At 43.8% G+C, this 12,643-nt stretch overlaps 1 protein-coding gene across 1 annotated transcript in view; it reads left to right on the top strand.

Moving 5' to 3' along the window:
* LOC124553563 (neuralized-like protein 4) overlaps positions 1 to 12,643 on the top strand; it is a 282,401-nt gene that overhangs the window by 217,073 nt on the left and 52,685 nt on the right. Inside the window, exon 26 of the mRNA XM_047127409.1 lies at positions 5,631 to 5,810. Coding sequence (XP_046983365.1) covers positions 5,631 to 5,810 — 180 coding nt within the window. The remainder of the gene's footprint in view (positions 1 to 5,630; positions 5,811 to 12,643) is intronic.

Genomic DNA, 12,643 nt, shown 5'->3' with positions numbered 1-12,643 from the left:
TTCTGCCAATGAACCGCAGTCTGTGGTTTGCTCTACCCACAATATTATCTATGTGATCGTTCCAATTTAGATTATTTGTAACTGTAATCCACAAGTATTTAGCTGAATTTACAGCCTTCAGATTTGTGTGACTTATTGCATATTCGAAATTTAACTGATTTCTTTTAGTACTCGTGTGAATAACTTCACACTTTTCTTTATTCAGCATCAATTGCACCATACAGATATCTTATCTTAATCATTTTGTAAGTAGTTTTGATCATCTGATGACTTAACAAGACGGTAAATGACAGCATCATCTTTAAACAGTCTAAGACGGTTACTCCGGTTGTCTCCTATCTCGTTGATATAGATCGGGAAATGTTGAAATTGCTGTGCCAACGAATGAGCCAGGTGAAACCTTTGTGGATGCTTGTGTGATGTCCTTTGAAGCCTCGGTTCTGGCTACCAGTACTTCCAAGTTCAACGATGTTGTGTTTTGTGCTCATTATTGATATTTTTAAGGGAATACGAGCAGGGGCTAAGAATTTATCACTCTGAATGATATGTCACTGTGCTCTGATACTTTTCATCGAGCAGAATTCATTTGATGTTTGTGTAGTTGTGGTTAGTGTTGTTCTTTAATTATTTACATTGTTATAAGTGCTGTGCTGATTAGCCGAGGAACTGTTAAGCTTGGTATGCTGATGATACATCGTTGTCATTTCACTGTCAACAAGTCTGACAGTGTTAGTTATATTTGTGAGGAGTGGAATAGAATGCCGTATAAACCTACTCATTCCAGTGGCTCACCTTCGGTCACAACTATTTCCGTAAGCTGCACGTCGGTTAGTAGTAATAGGGTGATGTTGCTCATGATGATATAGCAGTGCATCTGGAATCGAATGGACGTAGTTCACCAGGTTTTTCTAATACATCGCTAGGTGGTGGTGCGCATACTAATTGTCCTTCCACAAAGTGTGAGTAATTGTTCGTGCTTCAGTAGGTTTCCAGGTTACGTTTACCTGGGTGTCACTGATTTCTGAAGTTGTTAATAGGGCAGTCACTTGGGTATCTAGCTAGAGATGAAATCTGTTGTAGTATTAGTGTTGCAGTTGTATCTTTCATTTCAACCTTTCAATGGCTGGCATTTGCAACTCACATTTAGGGGCCTTAAAAGAATTCCAGATTGTAGTGGTACTAATGGCTTGTATATCGTACGACATTTGAAGCAACTCCCTCGCTTTACTTAGTTGTTATTTTCCATACTAGGTTATACTTCACGGTAGGTGAAGTTGACCGGGGTCGCGTTTGTAAGGACATTGTGAAACTTGTATAACCTTAAGTATTTCAGAGCAATAATTGTTGTTTGCCTTAATTGCCTCGGTTGGTTGACTTGGGGATAAACTCCAGCCCCCCCCCCCCCCCCCACTCATTTATTGTTCCTCCAACTGAACACTATCCTCCCTTCTGTTACCAAATTGACAAGTCCTTGAAGGGACAGAATCTGTCGTATCACCAGTTCCTCTTTTAGCCGGCCACTCAAAAATGTCTTGTCTTCCTTATTACGTTCATTACCTGTTCGTTAACAACAGTATGGAAAGGATAGATTGCTAATCACTACATAGAGGAGGCATAGGGGAGCCCCCCGCACCCTCTCTGGAGACCTCCCTCACACCCCACACCCACTTCCCCACCCCTACACCCCCTCTGGGGACCTCCCCCACACCCTCTGGCCCACCTGTACCCTCTGCCCCCCCCATACCATCTGCCCTCCCCCCACTCCGGTCACTGGACCCCACCCCCACCCACCCATGCCATCTGGCGCCTGGACGCCCACTGCCCCTCCCCTACCTGCCCCCCCTTACCTGCCCCCCCTACCTGCCCCCACCCTACCTGCCCCCACCCTACCTGCCCCCACCCTACCTGCCCCCACCCTACCTGCCCCCACCCTACCTGCCCCCACCCTACCTGCCACCCCCCCTACCTGCCACCCCCCCTACCTGCCACCCCCCCTACCTGCCACCCCCCCTACCTGCCACCCCCCCTACCTGCCACCCCCCCTACCTGCCACCCCCCCTACCTGCCACCCCCCCTACCTGCCACCCCCCCTACCTGCCACCCCCCCCCCCTACCTGCCACCCCCCCCCCCCTACCTGCCACCCCCCCCCCTACCTGCCACCCCCCCCCCTACCTGCCACCCCCCCCCCTACCTGCCACCCCCCCCCCTACCTGCCACCCCCCCCCTACCTGCCACCCCCCCCCTACCTGCCACCCCCCCCTACCTGCCACCCCCCCTACCTGCCACCCCCCCCTACCTGCCACCCCCCCCTACCTGCCACCCCCCCCTACCTGCCCCCCCCCTACCTGCCCCCACCCCCACCTGCCCCCACCACCCCCTACCTGCCCCCACCACCCCCTACCTGCCCCCCCCCCTACCTGCCCCCACCCCCCCTACCTGCCCCCCCCCCCTACCTGCCCCCACCCCCCCTACCTGCCCCCCCCCTACCTGCCCCCCCTACCTGCCCCCACCTCCCCCCCTACCTGCCCCCACCCCCCCTACCTGCCCCCACCCCCTACCTGCCCCCACTCCCCCTACCTGCCCCCACCCCCCCCTACCTGCCCCCACCCCCCCTACCTGCTGCACCCCCTACCTCCCCCCTCTCCATACACTTAACTCTTGACCTACCCCCTCTCCATAGACACACCTCTTGACCTACCCCCTCTCCATAGACACACCTCTTGACCTACCCCCTCTCCATAGACACACCTCTTGACCTACCCCCTCTCCATAGACACACCTCTTGACCTACCCCCTCTCCATAGACACACCTCTTGACCTACCCCCTCTCCATACATACACCTCTTGACCTACCCCCTCTCCATACATACACCTCTTGACCTACCCCCTCTCCATACATACACCTCTTGACCTACCCCCTCTCCATACATACACCTCTTGACCTACCCCCCCCCCCCCTCTCTCTCTCTCTCTCTCTCTCTCTCTCTCTCTCTCTCTCTCTCTCTCTCTCTCTCTCTCTCTCTCTCCTCCTTCACCTTTTCTCCTTTTCGTTAGTATTCCCCATTCTTAGCATATTATGCATTTCTATAGCTAAATACAACACTTCTACAATTAATGTGATATATGTTCTTGCTCTCATTTACAGTAACTGTTTCAATTAATATTCCTTTTGACAGAACGTTTCATTAACTGCTTACCTCTCGAGCTGAATGTAAACGTCAAGTTGATAGGTAGAAATGTGACAGATTGATATGTTTTTGGCATATTTCTGTATACATCTTTTGTTCGCTGTGACTTCGTGGGTGTTGACACTGCACACTGTTACCTCAGTGACACCCCACATCTCCGAGCCGGGACATTACAGCACGGAAGAAATGCAATGCCCACTAGGTACAACAACTTGTCACTATGCTGCAATTTTATCGCACCTCGACGATGCACGGCATCTGGCTGTATCCGTTCACGTGCAAAGACGATGAGAAAAACCTACGAACAGTATCCGATTCCAAACTATTTAACTCGTGAACCGTTCCTATTACTGCAATTGTTACCTGTGTGTTTGGTAGATGTTGGGTAACACATCACTCTACTGGAGTGACATACAGCACAATATTTATAAAATAACTAATGTTGCTTTTGTTTTCACAGTGTAAATAATACATAATAATTCAGGGTGTATACAACCCGGAACAACCGGGAGATGCGGGAAAACCCGGGAATTTTTTCATCTGGGAGAAAACCGGGAAAAACCCGGGAATTGTTTAGAATTCGGGAATTTTTCATTGTTTTGGTTTTCAGTTAAATTTTGTGATTTTGACTGGTAAGAAGCAATACTCTAATGAAGGATATTACTGTATCCCACTACTGGAGAATAATACTGCAGCAACAAAACATAAACTATAGGGGAAAAAAAACGAAAATAAAACTTGAGTTGCAAAGGAAATGCGCCATATACAACAACAAAACAGTGCTCATACAAGCGTCTGCCAACTGCAAAGTGTGTCAAAGGCTTTGGGAAGACTTCAATGCTTCATAACAACAAATTGCCTCCGATGAGCGTGACGTGACAACTGTTTAAAGTAAGAGTCGTTTGAGTAGTTGCGGGCGGGCTCTTGCGCATGCGCAGTTTAGTCGCGTATGAGTTATACCTTGTCCCACTTCTGGTTACAGAAGTGTGGCTGGGTGCCACTACCTAATGTTGCCCCAGTTCGGAAATACAGTAAATCTGGGGCTTTCGCTTAGTTACGGAAGGCCAAAATATGTTATTAGTTTCAGATTTTATTTCCACTTTTCTGACAGTCAAGCATTAATCGCCTTGCAGAACAATGAAGTTACTTTTGTCGGTTTACTAAAGAGATTTGGCTTTTATTAATCTTTTTTGCTGGGGCAGTCAATTTATTTGAAATGAAGTGTTTAATTTCACACTCTTGGCTGGTTTCAAGTGTTTGCTGCATTTCAAATGCATGTATGGCATTATGCCATAATAAAGAACCAAATATGAGATAATGCAACACTGGTACTCCAAGAAAATTTACATCCAAATATGGACATACAAAGGCTTAGCCGAATTATGCATTTTAGCATTGTTCACGAAATTCCGATGCTCTTGAAATATTCTCTGATGTCTTGTTTCTTTTATGACATTATGTAAGATCTTTTAATGTTCTACACGTACGGAACATATGGGCTTCCTGCACCACCATAGCTGCGCAAGCATGGTGACGCCTGTTATCTGGCGCTCTCTTGCAACTGCTGAAACGAACCTGTTTCTAACAGGTCGCGGGAAAATATTGCGAATGTTGGTTTGAAAAGCGTTAACATTCAAAGCAAATTTCCTTTTGCGCAAGATGAACTGCGTGTGAGAATGTACGATGAATTTCTTAAATCACAAAGCATTTGACTCCATTAAAAATCAACTCTCTGAGGACGACCATTTAGAAGAATTTCGAGCCCAGATCAGACATTTACGTTGTTATTCAAAATTTTATCTTAATTTAAACCGTGAACTTTTCTTACTTGTGTGTCTGCGCTACTTAGGAGTGATCTTGCTACTGGCTGACTACATCACGTGTCCTGTGCTGTCATCAGCTGGCGAGGTCACGTGACATGAGCTATGACTGGTTACAAAAGGGCATCGCAATCTCGATTTCGATGCTTCGGAAAGTGAATGCGGTGTTTGGTGGAATTCAAATTTATACCTTCGTAATATGAAAATATGCAGCGTACGTGTTGCAGCACATCAAAGGTCTTTCAAAACGTGTTTTTTCCTCCCTGAGTTTCGTTCTCTAAAGTGCCGGGAAATTCTACGTCGGTATATAAAACTGTAAACATTCAAACGATTGATGAGTTTTACAGTGCCGAGGAAGAGTGTACTGTCACTTAACACTGAAAAAGTGTATTTTCACCGGGGAGAATGTGTATTTTTAACCAGGAAATCTGGGGAAAATCCGGGAAATTTTTTCTTTGTTCACATACACACCCTGTAATTTGTTGTTGTTGTTGTTGTTTATAACAGTGCCTGTATTTTTGTAGTAATTTGGTAGTGTCAGATGGTGACTCTGCAAGATCCCCCTCTTCCGTTCTCTCACCCCCGAAGTCTGTTTACGAGTTGCTCACCGGCTGCTGGCAGATCCGAGGGCAGTACGGCCCCAACTTGGACTCGCTGGGAGTGGGGGATGTGGTGGGCGTGTCGGTGGACGCGGCCGGCCGGCTGCACTTGTGGGTGAACGGAGCGGACCAGGGGGTCGCCGCTCAGGACCTGCCCGCGCACCTGCACGCCCTCGTCGACGTGTACGGCCAGTGCCAGCAGGTGAGTTTGGTTTTTTAGGGACAACTACTGCAGTGTTACGTGGCTTTATGCTGAATTGCAGACTTACTATTTTATCAGTTGATTTGTTTTCACCACGTAACGCCCACTGTTTTCGTCCTCCTTCGTTGCTGAGCAATGTATCACTTTTCGTGCTGACGCCGCAACTCTTCCTTTCCTATATCTTTACTACATTTTATGTATATAAATGATGAACTATTGGTTTTGGCGTTTAACAACTTTTTAATAACTGTGGAAGTATCACAGACATCGAGTCCCACATAATATGTCACCTGCTTATACGTTTTTCGTGAACCTTTTGAGACTCGCTCGATCTGTTTACAAAGAGAAAGCAGAATATCTCTTCCTTTGACGTCGTCCGACGACGACCTAGCAAGCTCGACACCCTCGCGGCCCGGGCTCTTCCGTGGCTCGTGGTAGTTTGCAGCATTCATTTTATTCCTTGCCCACTTGCCGCTACGTCAAACTTTCCTGGTGATCGTTGGGCAACGTCTTCCATGCCTTTTGGTACCACACTACTCTCTTCTGGCAAAAAAGAACCACACACACACACACACACACACACACACACACTGCTGCAGCAAGACAATACTGTGGTCTGGACTCACCGTTGACATGACTTTATTGCAACGACTACAGTTTGTAGAGAACAATGCGTGGCAATAGTGTCCTGAAGTTTGAGCTATTATTGAAATAACATGAGAAAATTGTTCATTGTTCTAAAAGAAAGCATCCTATAAGGTCAGTTGTTGGTATGGAAGATAAGAGGCACACTGTCTACAATGAAAATTCAGGACATTTCACTGTCACCAGTACAAACTGTTCCAGAAAAATTAATTGGGGGATTGTCAGGTGGAATAAACTTTATAGTTTCATGAAATATCCTTGAACTAACTTCAGCTGAACATGTATTGAAATAAACCTTAATAATCAAATTTATTACTTCAGTCTATTATTAAGTTACTACGGTTGGCATAAGCTTATTAAGTGCAACAATTAACTACGATAACCAGTCTGAAATTTACAATTCACTGTCTATGCAAATAATTTGATAATTACCATATTTTCTCTTGATAATGGCGTGACACACTCGGTTCAATAAAGTAAGGATCGGAAGGAACCTAGGTGGGTGGGAACCCTATACTGCAGTACATCAATTATTTCGTGTAAGGTAGACACACCAAACATATCCGAAACATGTAAATATATAGAGGTGTGGTTTTTTTGCTAAGTTACAGTAAGCAATATGGTGAATTTTCTGTCATGTACAGGTAGTGACACAGAAGATTTTTTGTGGAGGCACCCTCGTGTAAAATCCTCTCGGTGTTCAGGCGACAAATTAAAACTAGAGCTTTCAGAGATTGTTTGTCAGAGATGACTGACTGGGGGTGAAGTACGTTCCCTCGATAGTGACGTCTAGCCTGGTCGTCGGTCGGGTAACGTTACTCGTAATTCTAGCTTCCACCATTTCCGCACACTGTCAGGGCAGAGTTGAGCGATCTGTGAAACTCTTGCAGCATTTCGTATAAAGAATTTTTAATGTTCGATAGTCCAGATCGCAATATTTTAACAGTCATCGATTACTACCGTATTTACTCGAATCTAAGCCGCACTTTTTTTCCGGTTTTTGTAATCCAAAAAACCGCCTGCGGCTTCAAATCGAGTGCAAAGCAAGCGGAAGTTCTGGAAAATGTTGGTAGGTGCCGCCACAACTAACTTCTGCCGTTGAATATATGTAGCGCTACACAGGCATGCTTTGCAGGCACAAAGATAAATACTGGCAACAAAACCTCTGTGTCAGTAAATAAATTTTTTAAAAAAAAGGTGGAAGACGAGCTTTTTTTCTCTGCCCCGAGTTTCGACCACTGCATTTTCATACATTATCCAACGAAGTAAATACAAATTCCGTTTTGTTCATCTTCGAATGTAGCAGCATTTCAATGTACTACGAAAATCCGACTGGAAAAACTATTTGGGAGGTTTGTCAATATGGCCAACTCTACGTTCTGAATTTTTCCTACCTGTGAGAAGAGATGGTTACTAATACGAACCCGAAGAGATGTGAACGAAGAAATGTGAATCGCATGCAGTATTCTCTGCACCATAAGAAAGAATACGAATATAAACATTTTGCCATGTATTCTTTCGTGTTTGCTGCTATCTCATTTAAATCCTGTCTGCCTAATAAACAATGAAACTAGAGTGAGACAACAGCAAAGGAGGAAGAATATACATATCGTGTCATGTTTATATTGGTATTATTCTTATGCGTAATAGTGATGCAGTCAGAAAAGAAGCAAGGCAACTGACTAGATTTTTAAATCTAAGATGACTCAAATTTGTGTGCAGAATCTGATCTACTAAAGAAGCGGCTGCAAAGATTTTCAAACGGAGAAAAATTTTCGCTAAACTCTGGTTCAGAACATCTTCTATCATACGCAGTCTTTTTTTTAAGGAGTGGTAGTGCGCCCGAAAGCAAGCCGTGCCGCGAGCGGCGACGGGCCGTAAGCCCACACTATCGCAGTGCGACAAACAGTGCACGACACAGTACGGAACGCGTTTTCAGCTGAGAGTGATGTAAACACCTATAACAAATAAAACGGCACTTATCAGATCAAAGGAAAATAAGCAATCAATTCAAACCAGACGAAGCACGTGAAAAAGGAAGGGTACCCGTATAAATAGGGACGGAGAGCCTGACGCATAGCAATGGCTACCTGGTAAAGCTTAACTGCTAAGCTTACGTCTCGAACCAAACTACTGTAGCTGTATCGTCATTCATTCGACCTAAATTGTGTCTCATATTATAATGGACCAACTTTGTTTCAGTTTGGAGGTGCGGTCGAAAACTTTTCTCTTCCTTTGAATTTAGAGTCTCAAATTTCAGGTGTGGCTTAGATTCAGGAAAAATTTTTTTCCTCGATTTCGAGTCTCATTTTTCAGGTGCGGCTTAGATTCGAGTAAATACGGTAGTTTTTTTGCTGAGCAATCGGCCATCTACAGATTTGAAATGGCACAGGAAATTGTACGTAAGAAAGAAAACGGGGTACAATGTGCTGGCAAGTGTAACTACAGGTAAGTGAAGGAAAGTATATGCCAGTTCATGAAACGAGTCCAGTGTCTAATAACAAGAGTGGAATAAGACACGTTGTCATCGATGTAAAACAGTTCGTGCACAAAAGTGAGCACTGGAAAAGTTTTACGTGTCACAAGTAGATGAAACTTTACTTGGGCAGCAACCGCAAAATCTAAATAAACTGAGTAATAACAAAAGTGCCATAATGCTCCATCACACCAGTGAAAGTATATGAAAACAAACCTTTCGTACACACAAATTTAAGAGCTTTATACACGGTGTACAGTACCGTCGTACCTCATAATACCGGCGTGTGCGACGTACGCATCAGAGGGCAGCGGGCTGCCTCGGAGCTGTAATGTAGCGTCAGTCGACGACAGCGGCGGGGGTCCAGTTCGGAGCAGGGAGCGACCGGCTGGTGGTGTGCACTCTGGCTCACAGAGAAGCTACCTGCCAATAGGGTGGTAAGGATACTTCTGTGAAGCACATATGTTTGTAATGCAAATATTAAGAGGTTAAGCAGAATACAGTTTTCTGTATACAGACTACTATATAAAGACAAGTTGTCATTCAACATTTTTATCAAAAATCCCTAAGTTCTTGCACAATTTACTTCAAATTTTTACACGATACTCTAATATATGTTTGGACCGACATAAGCTACACATTTCTTTAATATATGTGGTATAGGAATACAAATTTCTGTATATAAATTTATATATACTACATAAAGAGTGAAGGTGCTACCGAAAATTTCAAATTTCTCCACTGATCCACTTCAAATTTTTACACAGTACTAAACATTCTGGTTGAGGTAGGCTACATATTTTGTAAATACACAAGATATACATCTACCGTATAAATGGGAAATGTTTTAGCAAAAATCTCGAAAATGTCGTGACAGATTTACTTCGAACACTAGTAAATGTTTTAATGCATGTAGGCAAAATATTTTTTGAGTATATACAGTATGCAAATATATGTATAAATGTAAAAGAAAAACACTATTAGCAAAAATCTCGAATATTTCTTGGCTCATTTACTTCAGATTTTTACACAATAGTGTAACAAACATTGACAACATAGACAGCCATATATTTTTTAAACAACACTGTACAGGTTTTCTGTTTCAACGGAAACTGCTGTGCTGGGAAAAAAAGTGCGGTTGTGTTTCCTTTCTCAAAGTCAGTTTTAACTACGATCATTGCATTTAAACATTAGACAGATTGTCCTGTATACCAATGATTCCAACCAGTTTACTCATTCGTGTAAGGCAACTTCAATTTCTAATCGAGGTTTTTGTTGGTAACAACACTAAAGAAGGCCAAAATTGGGCGGAGGTGGGGGGAGGAGATGGAGAGAGATAGAGGGGAATGGTAATAGAGAAGGGAAAAAGGAGATGGACAGAGGGGGAGGAGATGGAAAGCAAGAGGGGGAGGAGGACATTAGGACGTATGTCCGACTCCCATACGTACTTAGCAATTGCGAAGCACTGCCAGGTTAGATAGTAAGAGAAAACTGAGACGCAGATGGCTTCTTAAATAAAACAGTGAATAAATTTAAGGGTGTTGAGCACTCATTATGTACGAGGTCCGAGATGCGGGTTATAACATTACACGAGTGTGTCCTATGTAGTCGGATCTACTTTGCATCACGTTGAGTGTAGGGGAGTCGAAACCAGTAGTGACCCGTGACGTCATATCAACACGAGTTTTTTTTTAATATGTGTCATTCATTTCTAAATTTTATTGATTATTTACAGAGTAAAGAATTTAAGTATGTACAACATTTAATAGATAATGAGTTTTAATGAGATAGATATAAATATGTTTTGACATAGCAAATAAACTTGTTGCATTATGCATAATACGTTTTCTCTTTGTACGAACAAAAAACTTCTCTGTTGCTCGAGTGCGTGATCGAGTAGTCGTCGAGTGCGGATCTGCTGTAACTTTCGCGAATGGGCAGAGAATTGTTAATTTACAACCCAAAGTCGATTTAAAAATTATTCTAGGGAACCACGGCCAGACTTCGGTGCAAACAAATCGCGCGCGGATTCTCAAATATTGCCGTGGAGTTAAAGATACGCGGCTGGATATCGGGCGTTATCGTCGCGTGTGAGATTTGGTAACATTAACCACAATTTACGGACATTAGCTTGATAATAACTATTAAAGACGTATATGAATCAAACAATGGAAAATCCAGGATGGAATGTAACAATACCAGAGAAGGAAAGTTGCTACTCACCATATGGCAAAGATGCCGAGTCGCGATAGGCACAATAAAAGGATTCACACAATTAAAGCTTTCGGCGATTAAGGCCTTTGTCAGCATTAGACACACATACACACATACACACACACAACTTGCACACACACCTGCAGTCTCAGAGAGCTGAGACCACACTGCAAGCAGCAGCACCAGTGCATGATGGGAGTGGCGACTGTGTGGGGGTAAGGAGGAGGCTGGGGAAGGGAAGGGGAGGGATAGTATGGTGGGAGTGGTGGACAGTCAAGTGTTGCAGTTTAGACGGAGGGCAGGAGAGAAGGTGCGGAGTTTTTATATATATATATATATATATATATATATATATATATATATATATATATATATATATATATATATATATATATATATATATATATATATTTTTCATCTAATTGATATTAATAAACTTCTTTCGACGTTGAAACTTCGTTAATGCTGCCACACTCATTCAGTTTAGTAGAATGATAGATAGTACTAGCTACACTACTATTTACAGTTTTAAAAGAAAAGAGAGTACATACCCGTTTTTATTTTGAGAAATGTTCGTACTTCAGTCGTCAGTGTTCTCAAACCAGAGGCACGAGTGACGCTCCCTCACAGCACTACGATATCGAGAACCACCGAACACGTGTGCCCCCTTCTCACTACATTTCTGCATTGGAAACCCTGAGACACAGCCGCAATACGAAGAAGGAAGAAAGGAGAGGAAAGATCAGCGAAAGAAACGGAGCAAAGAGAGAAGGGGAGGTCACAGTTGACAGCACAAAGTGTTGTGTTCCAGTTGTGTGATTAGACTCTCCATTCATTTTATTAATTGGTATATATTTTCCTTCAGTTACATCCTCTTAAACTCATCAGTGTGTTTTGCACTATTTTGCCCTTTATGTGCAATTTTCTGCACGTTTTCAGATCTTTATACAGTCGATCGGTCAGCTGAAACCGGTAGTCAACAAACGGGAAAATATGGCGATCCGGACCGTTAAATGTGTAATGTCTGACTTACATTGCTAGTGTGAAGTCATCTCGAATTCAGACACGCAAATCCGGAAAATTGGTAATGTGGCAGTACGCCCCCACCCTACCGCAATGCACTGTCACTGACGGCCAAAAGGGCAGCAGAGACTAGCCCAGCTTCCACTGTCTCCCTAAGATTTAAATTTCCATGAAAACACTGTCTCGACCGCTCATCTGGAGGCACATCTCCTTCTCTGTTAAAAATGTTACTGCACCTGCAGATTTCTACTGGGTGACTTTTTTTTGCGGTCAAACCTTCACATTACCGATTTCCCGCATTTGCGCACGTGAATCCCTCTCTCCACACGACACTGTTTCCCAGTGACGTCAGCTCCCAAAGTCAAAGTGGAGCGCCACTATAAAGCGACGAGATATCGCACCCGGCTCACAGTCACCTCCCTAGAAAGACGGTGGTGCTAATCTTAGAAAGGTAGAGTGTTGACGCCAGTTTGAC

Source organism: Schistocerca americana, chromosome 11 (assembly GCF_021461395.2).
Source record: "Schistocerca americana isolate TAMUIC-IGC-003095 chromosome 11, iqSchAmer2.1, whole genome shotgun sequence".
Lineage (NCBI taxonomy): Eukaryota > Metazoa > Arthropoda > Insecta > Orthoptera > Acrididae > Schistocerca > Schistocerca americana.
The sequence above is the reverse complement of the archived record's forward strand: the minus strand, read 5'-3'. Positions and strand labels throughout refer to the sequence as shown.